We start from the raw sequence: 17,068 nt of genomic DNA, 5'->3' as shown, positions 1-17,068 counted from the left end.
AATATTTTTTCCGATATTCACTTATTTTTGCCTGCGATGGCTTAAAGCACGACATCTAGTCCTTCGGGCTTTATACATCTGTGGCTGTTTCTTCATGGATTCGAGTCTAAAAATATCTCTGTATGTAATAGTTAAAAGGTAATGGCATTTTAACATGACAGAACGTTATGGAATAGTTTGACAGTTGAAAGGGATTTAATGACCTTTTTACTGTATATTTGGAAAGCTTTTTCCTCCTTCCAAATTACGCATAGAAAAACAAATTTCCGGTAAAATATGGATCCCTTTACTTTCTAAAGGTTATAAGGTTAAGAGATTGTCTGTCAAAGTAGGTGGCAAAGTACAAAGTTCATCACAAATGATTTGAACACACCCATTTTCACTGATCCGGTCAACCTCGTACCCAGAGACACTCGCACTGCTGTTTGATTTACTGGTGGACGTGATACGATCGGTACTTTCGTGAGTGCTATCATCATAATCATAAAAAAACTGGGTCTGAGTTTGTGAATAGGTGAAATTTTTCTCAGCACTGAATAAAAAATTAAAGAAAAGGGCTAAATACCAATAGGGGATGGGGAATATTTTTTCTATTTTCTTAACTTAAGGATACGTACCAATTATTTTAGTAGCCTATTAAAACACCCAAGTGTCGCAGACCACTGCGCTCTGCCCCACTGGCCAAAATTTTGTCTAGGTGGGAAAATTGAAATTGATTTCGTTCCCATTTGAATTCAAGCAAAAAATTATGCACTACAAAACCATCCCCCACTAGGTTTCTCGACTTAGGAACAATAGTTTTCATTAGAAATTTTCATCGCCACTGTAGGAAAAATTTCACCAGGACTGACAGGAGTGTATCAAAACATAATTCAGCGGAGCTGACCAAAAGGGTTGTTGTTTGGGTGTGTTAGGGACGATTTTTCAGGGGGTATTAAAAGAATAATTTCCAGTGGGAATAGAAATTCAGGGAGTTATGGAATTATCTTTTCCCCTGGTAAGATTTTTTGACTACTTTTTTCTGATGAGAAGAGGGCCTCATCGGGTAAATAATGCAAAGGTGTACATTTTATTGACGAAGAAAGTTTGGGGAAAATTGTCTACTAATTTTTGTTGTTATTCAATGATTTTAAACTTTTTCTTTGCTCTGATAGTTTCTAATTGGGAGAAATTCGTAATTCGCATAAATAAACTAAACATGAATATAAATAACTAAAAAGTAGCAAAAAATATTACAATACATTTATAAATTTACAGTTTTTTTTTCTACAGGCAAGAGTTACAAAGTTACAAAACCTTTCGGAGGTTCAGGTACAAGCAAGTTTTCCAGAGTCGTTATATATATACAAAAGAAAGTAACGTAAAAGAAAATACGAAGTAAATATTGAGAATAATTTAGGGATATTTACAATCTACAATCAGGGACAAAATACTTGGCACAAAGGGAAATTCACCGGGGTGTTTTGAAACCACAATCGATTTGTAAGTGCTCTAAAGTAGGTTCGAAGGGTAGAGTTTTAACTCTGAGTTTTAACGCTAGACTTAAGACTTAGGACCTTAGGATCTGAGGATCCAAAAGTTCAAAAATGGTCCAGTAGGGCCTGAAATATAGCCTAGAAACCAATAAATCCCTCCCAGATCGAAATAATCGATGAAATCAAGTTGAGGGCCTAAAATTGACATTCTCGCTCGAACTTCAATTTTCGAAAAATGGTAAATTAGCCAAAAGTGCAAAAATATTATGGCACGGATTGTAGAAGCATGTCTAGAATACGTATATTCAGAGGGAATAGACACAATGATTCGAAATTTTGCAAAAATTAGGGTCCATAAAACCCTTGAAAAAGGTACTAAAGCTATGCTTGAATTTCAAAGGAGTGAATCCTGTTTAATATTTTTTCGGACACACTGTATTGGTGACTTTTAGCTGTAGGAGTCCTAACTTGAACACAACATTGTTTTAACGTTCATGTAAGGTTCTACCACAAACGTAAGATGAATGTTGTTTCGGCGTTTAGTGAAAATTAGGATCCTAATAATATCGTGCACTGTATTTATATTATATTTATAATATTTACATCTGTCATATTTTAGATACACTCTTTTTCTGAATTCATTACAATAGATAGGGGAAGATATTTAAATAATTCATTGATTGTCTTAGAAAGTCGGCATACCAATGGTAAGTTTGTTGGGTCGTTTTGGAGGAAATTTCAGATGAGTTTGCCAGGAATGGGTATATCTGTCTCCAGACCCAGAAAACAGCATGGGAGACACTATGTGAAGGGAACAGAGCATAACAAGATGCGAAGACATCGTCAACGATGATAGTACCTTCATTGGTTAACGGAGCGTATATACCAACTCCTGCAGTATCGAAAGAAATATTACGAACTTGACTGAGTTGGAATGTATTCTTCGAATCATCATAAGTTTGTAATGTTTGATTGATTTTAACATCTTTACTGAAAACATATCCAGTTTCTAATGTTTGAATCAAATGATACGGGCTCAAGGTGATCGATTTTCCGGAATTGGTTTCAATATTGACAAAGTCCTCGACATATCTTGTTCCATCTTTATGCAACATCATGGTAACTTCACTAAACGTTGGCTGACCATTTGGGTTCATTGTTAAAACAGAATCCCCAATTTTGAGATCTTTCATAGCGATGGTTTTGGATGGAGTTCTTACAAAGCTTTCACCACTGAAACAACGCCCTCTTGAAACTTCGTGTCCTGAATGAAAGAAAACATTAAAAGTTATAAATAAGTTTTAAGTCTTGTTGTTGTTGATCAATATTATTACTTATAGTTTAATTATCGATGCAGTGTAAAATAGTCTAAAACTCAAAACAGTCGAGTCTTAACTTTTATTGGAGGTATTGAACTCGGGTTAGATCCTCCTAATTTTTTGTGAATCTTAATTTAGATCATAGTCAAACATAATTGTTCTGTTTAAAATTGAGGGGTGAAGATATTTCTGCAGTGGGAAGAAAAAATGTGCTATTTGGGAGATGTTTTCTCATTAGTGTAGCCAATAGGGAAGATCCTACTGGGTCACAGAGGCAGGGGTGTTGTAGATGTTACAAATCGCGCGAGTTAAAGATATATTTCCTTCAGTTATAGGAAGAATACGCGTCTCTATGGTGATAAAGCAAAATAGAAAATTTTGTGCTTGCCTGACGCTGGCAGATGAGAAGGTTGTTCTCTCTTTTGTTTAAGAAATGCTGTGTAAGCAAATGGTAGGAGATAGGATAAATATTGTCCTTTAACGGGAACAATTCTTTGTTTCAACCAATCTAATCCAAGTAAATTTGCTATAATCCTTTGACCGCTAATTTATCATTAAGTGCACAACTTTAAACACGAGTCAATATACTTAATATGCTTTCAGTGGTTATATAGGCGGCAACTAAATGAATACCACAGTGTTAGCAATTTAGTATATTTGTGGTAATTTCGAGTACTATTTCAAAGGATTATATTTAACTTTAAATTAACGGCGTGAGAACCGTTAAATAACCGTAAATTTACACCAAAATGTTAATCCTTTAATTGGCACGCCTTACATAATGGTATAATGTTCCGTAAAATTGACACGTGTGTAGTCTACTCGGTTATATCTTAATTTTATAAGAAATACAGCATTTGGTTGAAAGTCATGAAATTTGGCGCATAAATACATGATTATATTTTGAAAAAGAAAATTTGGTGGGAACCTAACGAACCTAACCCTAACAAAGGGACACGCCTAAAAGCAACCTGAATGTCCTGACTTTGACTGACTGATTTTCTTCTCTTTTCTTTTAGAATGTATTACATAATGCAAAACTTGAAATATAATTTTGTCACTTTAGTGAGACTATAGCTACTGTCCTGGGATCGAAAATTCTTACACTATCCCTGTGGCGATAGTGTGCCATTAAAAAGGACAAAAATGTTGTCAAAATAAAAACCATGACGCCGCTATTCCAAAAAGAATTCCGTTTTTTAGCCAGGAATTTTCGAGACTCTATGGATTTTTTAGACTAAATCAATTTTTTAGACTAAATCAATTTTTTTGGACTAAATTCTTTTTACATGCATGTACGCTAACATAATTTTTTGCCTCGATTCACTGACCCCTTGATTTTCAATGACCTCCTCATAAACTTGTTTTTAGAATTTTTCCATATTGTAAAAACTGAAGAAGATCGAGAGTGACCTTTCAAACCCAATAGAAAGTATTTAATTTTAATGTACTTGCATCTAGTTTAGCCTTTCGGTAGGTGCACAAACTTTTAATGAAATTAATTCGCCCACAGAAATTTAAAGTAATAATTTGAAATGATCTTTTTTTTGGGGGAATTTCATTTTGAAGTACAGTTGACGCTATCTTATTCGATCTTCAAGGGAATACGATTTTCATGAGCCTATCGAATAGTAGAGCGTCGAATTAGAGAGCGCCAACTATGTAAAAAAAGCCTGCACCGAATAGATTACGGACTCAATTCAACTTGATTTGTAAGTATGTTGCTCGTACGATTTGAAAAACAGCACCATCCATCACATTCCTTATGAAATTCAAAGTATTTCAACTATCACGAGAGAGATTCGTGATTTCCTACACGAAGATCTTTATCAGTAGACTCAGTCTGTATTTCTCATCTTTACTGTCTTCACTAACTCTCCGTAATTTAGATGAATGAATTCCATGTTGATTCTATTAGACCTTCCTGCGTATTGAAACGTTCAGTCGAAATTAATGATATGAAATTGGGTTTCGAGTCTCCGTTGGCCAATATTTTGGTAATTCACGGCAAAATGATCGGAAATCCAGTATCATAGTACCCTTCAGAACATTTTTAACCGGTATTAGAGAAATATTTGGCCGGTCGGTAATTCATGAAAAGAATACCAGTATTCCGGTCCCTCCACTACAACGGCCTTGAATAAAATCAAATGCAAGACATTTTACCTGTTGAGTCACAAGAGACATGCAGATGGTTTTTCTTCAATTGAACGAACGTAAATTGTGCATTGTAATACGCCAAACCAGCAAGGGTCCTCAAGGTATGTTCAGGAACGACTTCGCCGAGCCGGTCATTGGTATTCTCAGGGGAGTTGGTCAGTGAAATATCAAAAGCTTGGCCAGCATAATGTAAAGAATGTTTTCCATGTTTATATAATGATTTTTTTCCGTAGGGTAAGTAACCCTCTAGGACGTAGACTTTGTATTTGTTTTTCCAGAAGCGTTTGACAACACCAGCAAGTTTTTTCAATGAACTGTGACAAGTCTAAGGAAAAAAATGGAAAGAAATTGATGGTTGGGGTCAATTTCTTACCCAGTCCCCTCAATTTTATTAAAGAAGCAGTTGAATATTCAAGGGATGTAATTAATATACCTTGGCAATGCTTTCAAAACGAGGTAGTCGTTGAACTTTCATGAAATGGCATATTGTGTTGAATGTATCTCGTCCATCAGTAAAATCAAACAGTGGTGAAAATGGCTCTGGGGTTGTGTTGAAATGGAAGTCTTACTAACCGTGCCTTATCTATACAAACTATAAGAACTTTAAAAAACACCAGAATGTACTATACTAGTTGCAACATTTCTTTAAGAATAATAAGAAATATTTCCGAATATCAGTTATTTCCTACTAAAGATTTTTGTGATTTAAAGCCTTTTTATAAAAGAATACCTTTATCGATTTTCTTGCATTAGCATTGTACGATTTATCTTTAAAAACAATATCAGTAGACAAAATATCGACCAATCCTGGATCAGTACGGTGTTTAGCACCCGGGAATGGTCCACTGGCAGCTGTAGAAAACTCTGGTACATCTGGTAAACGATTTCCTTTAATATTGTGGTCGCGAAGTCGGCCTCGTGAAGTGCCAGAGCCAGGCCCACAAGCAAGGTGTACTTTGAATAATTGTAAACAAAGAAGTAGTGTTCCAATAAATTGGTTTGCCATATTCACCTTTCGCAACAACCGAACCAGCTCTTCAAATCAAAATGCCAGAAATTTTGTCTACCGTCTAAAAAAGTATGTAATGATAATAAAACAAAATAGCACTAGACAACGTGTTAAATAGGTTAAATACAATACTTTTTGTGTTGTTTTTCGTGTATTTTACTGACCAGATTTGTACATGTTTTTATTTTGTAATCTATACTATTACTATTAAATTCATTGAGTGTGTTTTGTTATCAATGGTTTTTTGTATTTGTAGTCTTGTCAGTGTAGGTATGTTATGAATGAATGGAGGGCCTTTATATACCTTAAATTAATCCGTCAACTATTCACTAAATGTAATAAAGAGAAAAGAGGAAGGAAAAAATGAAAATAACGGTTAAAAACAAAACAACGAAAAAAAATTAACACGAATAACGATTGAAATAAACAATTAAACGAAAAAAACTGATTATGTTAAAAAAAAGTCCGATATACCGTTATTCATTGCGGCTCAAAAATTAGATTAGTCACATGGCGCATTTGGTATACATAAAGGAAAAGGAATGCCAAAATTCTCTATTTTAGCAAAATATTGTCTAGCTTTCCAAATTAGACCAAACAGTTCCGCATAATTTCATTAGCTACGTTGTTGTTATGTGTTTTTTACTTCTCAACGTCTGCATTCTTTAGCTGTTCAGTAATAGAACTGTAATGAAGTCGTCAAGAGACCGGATTATAGCGAAGAGCAGAAGGAGGAACTGTGGGATAGTCACCCCAGAATTTGGACACGCTAAGGCTAACTTCCTTTTATGGCTTAAGCTTCCTTTGTAGTGATTTGTCAATTTCAAGAACATTCTAGTAACAATGCGTGTCCAGACAAATGCGACACAGCCTTGATATCATATTGAGCCCCAAAGGGGCTAGAGAGGAATCTTTGACTTTTTCAAGCAAGAAAAAGTAAATTCCTAAGTTTGCCCCGCATTTAGAAATTTTGTTTTGGACAATGCTTTGATATATGGAAAAATATTTTCATTTTTATTCCAATTTTCAGGACGTGAAAACTGATTTCTTTAATGAGAGAATTGAAATCTAACTTGTCAATCAAGGCACATCAATATGCTCACATTCACTATTTGCACATTATTTATTGCCCTGTACCATGGGACCAGCTTGGACCCCAGCCCCACTGAAAAATTTGGCCAAAATTTCGTCCCGGTGGACAAAATACCCAACAATTTCAGCCCCACTGGGAAATTGACTTTTATTGAATTTTAACCCCATTTTATCCAAATTGCTATTCAAAAACATCCCCAATGGATATTTTAAGCTCAGGAACAATATAATTTCCCCATTGGGATTTTGATAGAAATTTTTATCCCACTGTGGGTTAAAGTTTCACCAGGGCTGTGAGGCAGGGGTGTATTTTTCGTCACAGAAGACAACAGAATGTCATGACAACGTCCATCTGATGTTCCTAATGTTCTCGTTAATCAATATTAAATGATACAGTGTGTCCGAAAAGTTAGCTGAATTTGTATACCTAAGAGTAGTTATAATTTATATGGATGGACCTTATTACTCAAGAAATTGACAGGAATAGATGTTTGGAGTTTTTGGTTTTTCTAAGACAGCGATGCATTGTGGGATTGTTTCGGGGGTATTACAATAGAATTCCCTCGAGGAATTCCCAAGAGATTTCTTTTGTAATACCCCTGAAATAATCCCACAATGCATCGTTTTTTAGAAAAGTCAAAAGCTCCGATAAGATCCATTCCTGTCAATTTCTTGTCTATTGATTTAACGTCGTGTTTCAATTGTTTTTGCAATTTTACTTTTTGAAAAATCCGTTTCGTTATTTTCGGTTAACCTATTGTCAAAAACGTGTCACAGACCCACTGGGAACCCAGCCCCATTGGAAAATTTGGCAAAAAAATCGTCCCCGGTAGGAAAATACCCTGGAATTTCAGCCAAACTGGGAAAATGACTTTGACTTCATTCCCATTCGAAATTGAATGTTTAAAAATTGTACTCCGAAACCATCCCCACTGGATTTTTTAACATGGAACATAGAATTTCTATCCCCATCGGGAATTCAATAGGAATGTTTATCTCCACTGAAGAAAAAAGTTCCAGTGGGATGCTGTGAGACAGGGGTGTTCAAAATTTTCAAACATCGAGATGAACTTTTTGAGATTCGACTTAAATCTTCCAATTATAATTAGCTTTTCCCAGCTTTTCAAGGCATTATAAACAATGTTTTTTTTCCTGAGAACCTAACCTCTAACTTCTCTAACCTAATCTTTGTTATTACAACAATGACACAACTACCACAATTATAGTTTAAAATTACTAAAAAATCGATTATTGAAATCCACCAAAGCTCAATGTCGAAATCTACATGAGATATACATGCACAATTCTGATTACACAACTTTGATTACATTTCTTAAGTTGAAAAAGAATACTTCATTCATTAAAATCTAGCTTACTCATACTTTACTACTAGTTAAATTATGACTTGATTTTAACCTCCCACGTAGCTATTATAGCTTAGATTCTGAGTAGAGAGAATCAAAATGGCGCGTGGATGTGAGGATAATAATTTCTCGATAGCATCAGATACGAAATAGGATTAGTGCAAAGGATCAAGTGTTCGAAATTAAATTTGAAAGGTATATATTGAGTGACAGTTGTAAATCTCTATCACATTCCAAGTTTATTTCTATTTTTTCCAAGTTTAGTTGCCATGAAGAATTTTGGGTTGCATATAATAAACAAATTGTGGATTTCCCTTAGTGACCAAGATCAGTCTATATTCAAGATTTTGCTCAAAAAGGAAAAAATAAATGAAAACATTTTAGCTGAAAATGAACATTTCCGAGAAATTTCCGCCTAAGAAACTCAAAACCTTTGGCGATAAGAACAGTGTAATTAACATAGACCGATCTAAAGGGAGAGGTCGAATATTGATTTCATTTGAAGAGGTATGCACAAAAGAAACACTAATTAAACTCGTAATTAATGATACTGAAATTCTTTCGAGCTATTAATTAATACTCAGATTCAGAATACAAGCTTAACAATCCAAGAAAATTTAGCTGAATATAAGATTCATCTACAATAGTTTCAGATAGGGAATCGGTGCACAATCGATATAAATCTACACTTAGAAAACTACACCTCAGTCAATCCCACCTCTTCCAACATACAAATCCATTCATTTCATCATATACGAAAAAAAAAACCTTCTCAATGACATTCATTACATCAGACCAGAAAATCAGCCCATGTCAAGTTTTCTTTGTTTAAAAAACCAGAATGAAAGATTATAAATTCTTTTTATTTGATATTTTTCATTCATTTTAAATGACAATATCTAGCATTCTTTATGTTTTTTATGCAATTGTTATCACGAGACCCCCACAACAGTCATAAAATCATAACAAAAAAACCGTTGTCCATTTTAATTGTCAAAATGTTAATAGTTTTCAAGCTTTATCATCAATGAAAATTTAACAAAATGATACAATCATAGGAAAATGACCCCATGACAATTATAAGTGAATCGATTGAGCATTTTGATTGAAGCTTAGAATGTCAACTTGATTGGCTATCCATGATGTAATCGTGCGCTCCTGGAAAGTTGATATGTCCAGTCTATCTAGCATCATCGGACAATTCTATACACCCCTATCTCACAGCCCCGGTGAAATCTTTTCCTACAGCGGGGATAAAAATTTCGAATGAAATTTCAATGGGGATAGAGATTCTATTGTTCCAAGGTTAAAGAATCCAGTGGAGATGGTTTTGGAGTGCAATTTTTAAACATTGAATTTCGAATGAGGATGAAATCAAAGTCATTTTCTCAGTGGGGCTGAAACTCTAGGGCATTTTTCCCACTGGGGACGAAACTTTTGCCAAATTTTCCAGTCCAGCCTCACTGGGATCAGCGGGTCTGTGACACAGGGGTGTATATATGGGTGCTGATAGGGGCTAGAAGAAGGAATATTATTCAATCTTTCTCAAGCAAGATAAAAAGCCTTAAAATTTGCGTTGCTTTAGAATTAATAAATGATAAATAACTGAATAAACTTTTGAGGCTCAGTACATGTTCACAATTTTGCAAATTTGAGACTTTTGATTCTTATAAAAAACAATCATGTACGCCTCGCTCAGCACTGCTGTGTACAACTTTCATTCATCAGTTTCGTAGCTCATAATGGTTTGAATTTATATTACATTTGATTGTATTCTTAGGATGTAACAGTCATATCATATACGTATTACATCGTGAAATGTAATAAATTGCGGTATGCACCCGACTATTTAATGGTAGTAAGGGTCTCTTGAAGTCAATGATGCACTCGAAAAAGGATTAAAAAACTAAAAGAAAAAACAGTTTAAATAAAGAACTCCTGAGTCCTATATAGGACCAAAAGTAATCTCTTTAAATACTTTAAACAAACTAATAAAATATAGGGAAAGAAAAATAGTTAAGTTTATGAGGAGAAAATTTTTCAACTGGCTCAAATAGATATTAAGCATATTAGCTGGTGTTATCTGATTTGCTTGGCTCGTTTACATTGACAGAATTCCTCAGTGACCTTGATGAGACATGGTTGCTGCAAGCCCTACGCACCGAAATTTTGATCGATTTTCAATAATATTACATCACATAAGACTTACGGGACTTTATACGCTTATAATACATCTATAACACCCCTGTGTCACAGCCCCGGTGGAACTCTTTTCCCTAGTGTGGATAAAAATTCTCATCGAAATTCTAATGGGGATAGAAATTCTATTGTTCAAAGGGTAAAAACTCCAGTGGGATGGTTTTGAAGTGAAATTTTTAAGCAACATTTTTAAATAGTGGGGATGAAATCTAAGTCAATTTCCCAGTGGGGCTGAAATTCCACGGAATCCTTACCAGATTTTTCAGTGGAGCTTGGGTCCCAGCCGGTCTGTGACACAGGGGTGTTCTATAGAACCCTGCTAGGACCCCGACTAATTTGAAAACCCGATTGAAAACCGTTCATAACATGGTCTCGAAAGATTGCCAGGATTTTTCTCCAACGGGAAATACCGGGTGTCTCTGAAAAAACTTCCCCCTGTTTGATTCAAAATTGAGAAAAAGTGAAAAAATATATTAGCTTGATTTTTTCGAAATCGTTTAGAGGAGGGTTTAACTTAAATTTTGGTATATCAAACTTTAAAATTGCTTCATTAGACCAAAAGTTAGGACAAAAAGAGTAAAAAATCTTTTTTCAAAAAGAGCGAAAAAAGACGAAAAAACAGGGTATCAAATCTTTTGTTAGAAAAGAAGACACTCAAACTTTCTCTTCTCCACTCAAATAGACTCGCTAAGCTTTGGAAACTTTTGGAAAAATTTTGCTAAAATTTCCGAGATTCTGTAAAAAAATACTTGCAATTCCGATACCGATTTTTTGGTATTTCTCCTCGTTTTGACTAATTTTTCATCAAATTTGATTTTTCATGTAGGAATTCCAAAAAAGGGGGATAAAAAATTTATGATACCGAAACTCTGAAGCAAAAATTTATGGATTTCCGATACCGAAACAATTTCATCATTCCGAAATACCGAAGGAAATTTGCCCGGTTTCCAAAGTTCCGAAGAGAAAAGGGTCGATTTCTGCAATTCCGAAATATCGTACGCCCCATTCAAAGCTCGAAAAGTTTCTCATTACACCCAAAATCCACAGTCCGCCAATTTTGATTCTGTGCAACATTAAGCTATCGTCTACACAAGATCAATGAAAAAGGGAATAGTTTAAGAGAGGCGTAAACCGCCCTGACGCCCTGACTCTGGGCATGTATATTTTCCTGCGTTTACTGATCTCTAAACAGACGATAGCATCGTCTAGCTAATAATACACATCCAAAATTCAATAAAATCTTATCTACGTAAAGCCACTGCTTTAAAATTTTGCATTCGAAGATTTTAAACGTGGGTGTTCTAGATTATCATTTAATGATGGCGGTATGAAGACTTTAGTACTTATCATAGATTATAAACTAAATTATGATTCATCATAAGCTGAAAAACGTGCGTTCTTAATTTTCTGGTATTTTTCTTTTAAGCATTTTAATCTTTCTTCCTCCCAGTGGAAAGCGTGTGTTATATGGTTATCGTTTTAACCCCTAGCCGATCAGAAATAATACTTTGATGTTCGCTTTCTTACTATTGACGTGTTTAAGACGTATATCAATCAAAGTAAAAGCTTTTAGCCCTCTATTAAGGTAATATGGTATCGACCATCTGTAAGCATTTCACATTACGTCTTGACAGTGAATTAGCTTTGAAGATTATTCAAAAATTAGACCATGAAAAACAAAAAATCGAGTACGGAATTTCGATTGTACTTCTAAATACACCTGAAAGTGGTTCAGTGAAACAAGTGGAAGATAAATGAATTTGAAAATAGCCAAAAATTGACCCTGTCAGATATGCTATTTTAAATTTGGTTATTTTCGACCTGTCAGAGATTTCCAGAGGCTGAAAAGGAACCTTGATCAATGACACGTCTCTGCACCCTACACGCTCTTTTTTTATATGAATATACTTTATAAGAATGTCCATGATGAAAATGGCCAAAAAATTAGAATAGTGCTAAGAATATCACCATCATGGAATTTGGCTACTGAAGCTAAGAATGCCATTTTAGAGCATTTTCAATTATAAATGTCAATTGCCCCCAAGTAAGGCTACACTCCTCCATAAAAATACCATTTTATGCATGAGACGTATGTACTAAATGCTAAGCCTAGTCTGAATTTGGATCCTAACCTAAGAATGCTGTAAGAATATTTTTAAAATGATTTTCCCAAAAAAGTTAAGAATATCCATAATGAAATTCTTATAAAAAAGTGTATCCGGTAAAACAATTTAAATGTCACAAATAATGTTAAAAATAAAACCTTGACCCAGCACTTTTCGAAATCCTCTCGTTACTACGCTTCTTTAAAGCTATACATGCCTTGGTAAAAACAGTAGAAAGCGATCGGCGTCACGCAAAATATGTTTTGGACTTTCCTCAACTCACCCGAGTCAATACACAGGGTGCAAGAATATCATATCAGAGAAATCAACACCCCTAACTCAACACCCATCCTATATAACATTTTGATTAAAACTCATTATGACAGATATTATTGCATGCAAATCCTAAAGTAAGGTTTAAAAATTTAGATTAAAATCATATTCTTGTAGAACATTCTAAGAATTTATTTAATCCCTGAAAATCTTGTCAACGGTTTTCCACTTTTAATTTAATTATCATAAAAACTTTAAAATCACTGACTAATTGACATATCAAAGATTAAAAGATAGTCACTTAGAACTAGTAGTAGTAGTCTAGAACAGAATCGTAAAAAAGGTGCTGCTGTCGTGTGTTTGTCTTTATAGTTCAGTCAACAAAAATCATAGCCATCCATGTATCATCTCATTCAAATTATGAATATATCTTATCCTTATATACTTAATTTCTTATCACACCTTTGTCTTATGATGGTAGACGAAGAAAAATCAGCAAATCTTGATTTTTATACTTACTATGAAAATTGAAAAATCGGCAAAAATACCGTGAAAGATTTTTTCAGACGATTGTGTGACTTATTACATCATATCTATCTAAGGTGTGACTTTTGTAGAAAATTTTGAATGAAAATTTTTTTTTTATCAATCGTACTATTCTACTATGAAATCGTACGATAAAAATGTCAGTCATTTTGTTCTAGAACATTCCTTTTCACTAAACCCAGCACACAATCTCGTACCCAGGACAAAATTTATATTACTGGTGGAACTGGTGGAATAAGCATGACACGTTTTTTTACAAGAACATCCAAAAATTTGAACCCTTAGAATGTTTTTTTTTTATTTTTGAAGCCTTCGGATGTTCTTAACTTTTTGAGTTTTAAGCCTAACAATATTCTTAACATGTTCTTACTCTTACCATTTCGTGAGCATTTGTGTCCATGTTCTTAAAAATATGGCCATTTTAGAGTCTGCAAATCCTTAAAATGTTCTTTAACTTGTTCTTGACATTTTGGCCATCAAAACCTTATGTTATTATATAGCTTGTTTTTATGTGAAAAAACGTGTATCGTGACCTTAAAAAAAGCTAAAGGCACCAATGAGACTAAATACGAGGTTGTCTATACAAAGTACTATATGTATAGCGGAGTAGTGGGATGGGATAAGTGAATGTTAAAGCTATTACTCATAGCACATACACGCACGAGTAATGATTTTAAATTGCAAAAGAATTCCGCAATAACAGCTAGGATTTATTTTCATTCATTAGTTTTTTTTTACAAATGAGGATTAAGCATGGATTTAAATCGACACGTGTCAAATGAGCTTATCTCTATCATTTAAAATCTCATTCATAAATAAAAGACAACAATTTATGAATCCAGGGGGCAGTGTCGGTGTGTGTCCTCATTTTACTTTCTGTCCGTCTAGACAAGCTTACGTTTTTCTAATTAGAACCCAGTTTATAAGAACATTGAGGCTGAAATTCGTCGAAAAATTAAGAACATCGTAAGAATATGCCCAGCCTCAGTTTAGAAAAAAAAAATGACAAGAAACTACAATTTTTCCCCTTGTCAAACAGTTTTAACCGAACTTAGGGATGGATTTTCTAAAATCGAGAGCCAAATATTGTCCAAATATTACCAATTTTAAGTGCTCTTTAATCTGCATGATATTGTCGATTTAGAGTAGTCTGAAAACTTAAGAACGCATTTTAAGAACATTTTAGGCTGAAAATTTCTAAAAAAATAAGCAAATCAAGGCTCAGCCAAATTTTAGGTGTTCTAATAAAAAAAAACTTGTATCTATTCACAAAATGACATACAGTATGTGGCCCCCAAAACGGCGATCAAATTTGAAATTTCTCTCAAATCTAGAGGAAAAAAGATTTTACAAAAGTTTTTGCTGTATGAAAACCTTTAACATCTCTACTTTATTTCCTGGAAGTTCTTTTTCAAAATTTTCAATTTCAACAATATTTTTCAATCGCTTAAAGATATGTAGCTTTTTTCTAATGGCCCCCAAAACGGAGGTTTGAAATTTTAGCGATTTCTCTAGATATCTTTAAGATATGAATACAAAATTTTGACCATAGTTTTGAAATATGATTTAGAGGGTTTTGGGCATAAATTTATTTGATAAAACTTTTACAGTATACCCCTGGTTGTCAAAATGCAGGTTTGGGGCCCCCAAAACGGAGGTGTAGTTAAAATCAAATTATTAAGCCCAGTGGTAATAGGGGGAAAAACTATGAACATATTTGCGTTTTCCCTTAAATTTACGACCCGATTGATGTAAAATTTATGATTTTTATGAAATATTTCAAGATTTTCGATATTGCAAAGTCCAAACTGAAAATTTAGAAATTTTCAAAATGACAATTTTGATTTAATAACGTCTTAATCAAGTTTTTGAAAACAAGTCTCTTTTGAAAATAGTTCCATTCATGTATGGAATAAGCTGTGAAAATTTTAGAAAAAAAGCCTAACTGAAACTGAAAGATATTTTTCTCCTATATTTTGCAAAAAAATGACAGAATTTGCCATTTTTGCTGATTCAGCGAAAATTTTTATATATAATGTTAATTTTTTGTTATAAACTATTAACTCAAGGTGATAGGAATAGAATTCCAAGATTTTTTCTTTTTCTCATATTTAGAATTTTCGGTTTTGTCAATGCTGATTCTAGGGCTCCAAAATACTGGTTGACCTTCAAGATGCTACATCTTTTACCCAGCCTCTAAAGTCACAAATGTATTTGCATTTTCTGAACGGCATTGGGTGTAGAAAGTTTCCTATACCCCGTTTTCATAACTTATTTTCAATATCCAAGGAGCTAGAGTGAGTTATCTGCAATTTTTTATCTAATTTTGGTGTTAAAATATTTCCTTTAGACGCAAATATGTTATTTTGAATCAGTCTCAAACCAGCAAAAACATGCTCATTTTTAAGTATAACCATCATTCTTTCAAAATAAAAAATAATCGTTTAATTCTGATAAATCTACAAGTCAGAATCTTCATTTTAATGAAAACCTCCATTTTGGGGGCCGTCTCCGTTTTGGGGGCCATATACTGTACACGTCTTTTGTTAGAGTGTTCAAATAAGGGCCGAGCCTGGATATGCATCCATTTTGCCTAAGTAACCCCCCAACGGGCTAGCAACCAATAGTTTATTTCTTAAGAGTTTTGATAGTGTTTGCTGTGTGTATGTGTTACTCACACTGAGTCTCCAAAGGCGGAGCATGCGTACTAGGGTTTTTCCACCCGTGAAAACTGCACTGAGCTGAAAAGAATTATATAAATCATACCATACAATCTTTCAAATTTAGCCGGGTCATTATATGATATATGACTTTAGAAAGCAGCAAATTCCAATAAAAAGCCTCATTTGAAATAGACATTACTAATTACGTTTCAGAGATCGAAAACGCCTAGACAGCATTCGGATAGTAATTGAAATTGGATTAGAATTGCTTCCAAAATCATGTGATATTTCAATTTGTAATGCTATGAGCAAAACTTTTCACTGATCAGTTTATTTTGAAACTCAACCCTGAAAAAAAAACATCACTATTTAGGTCTTGGGGATTGCGAACACAGAAATACCGACGCATTTTTCTTGGAACACCGTTAATACCGAAAAAAATGAATTCTTATTTTGCTACCATATGGCATACCGAAACACCAACGGGCTAAATCCGTCACACCGTAAAACCCGTACGCTTCCTCAGTTTAGGTCACCTCTGATCACCTCCCAGCTGGTACACAACGTTGTTTCAACGTTTATCTAACGTTCACAACGTCCATATAACGTTAGATGAACGTCGAAACAACGTTGTGTGCCAGCTGGGCTCTGAGAACCTTAGTATTCGCTTTGTTTTACTGATAGCGCTTACAGTTGCACTTGATCTTTGTTAAACAGATTGATCAGAGCCGTGAGTATTACCGTATTAATATCCCGGTTGGATAGAAATAAGCCCTAGGCCGAAGAAAACTCGTAAACAGGTTTTTGTTGCCGAAAGAATTGAGTCTACAGCCGGTATCTTTGTTCCAAACTCTACAGCCGAT

At 34.2% G+C, this 17,068-nt stretch overlaps 1 protein-coding gene across 1 annotated transcript; it reads right to left on the bottom strand.

Annotated features, from left to right (window-relative positions):
- Nucleotides 1–2,025: 2,025 nt before the first annotated feature.
- On the bottom strand, nucleotides 2,026–6,027 carry LOC136824164 (protein hedgehog-like). The gene is made up of 3 exons (XM_067080337.1): nucleotides 5,685–6,027; nucleotides 4,961–5,279; nucleotides 2,026–2,739 (listed from the first exon to the last, which is right to left on the bottom strand). The coding sequence occupies exons 1-3, from the start codon at nucleotides 5,958–5,960 to the stop codon at nucleotides 2,117–2,119; spliced, it is 1,218 nt and encodes a 405-aa protein (XP_066936438.1). The 5' UTR covers nucleotides 5,961–6,027; the 3' UTR covers nucleotides 2,026–2,116.
- Between the last annotated feature and the right edge of the window lie 11,041 nt (nucleotides 6,028–17,068).

Source organism: Clytia hemisphaerica, unplaced genomic scaffold (assembly GCF_902728285.1).
Source record: "Clytia hemisphaerica strain Z4C2 unplaced genomic scaffold, Clytia hemisphaerica genome assembly, whole genome shotgun sequence".
In the NCBI taxonomy this organism is placed as follows: Eukaryota; Metazoa; Cnidaria; class Hydrozoa; order Leptothecata; family Clytiidae; genus Clytia; species Clytia hemisphaerica.
The sequence above is the reverse complement of the archived record's forward strand: the minus strand, read 5'-3'. Positions and strand labels throughout refer to the sequence as shown.

Coding starts and splice junctions, on each gene's coding strand:
- LOC136824164 (XM_067080337.1), bottom strand. CDS start 5,960: ATGGCAAACCAATTTATTGGAACACTACTTCTTTGTTTACAATTATTC. Junction 5,280..5,684: donor ATGCAAGAAAATCGATAAAG/GTATTCTTTTAT, acceptor TTTTTTCCTTAG/ACTTGTCACAGTTCATTGAA. Junction 2,740..4,960: donor TGTCTCTTGTGACTCAACAG/GTAAAATGTCTT, acceptor TCTTTCATTCAG/GACACGAAGTTTCAAGAGGG.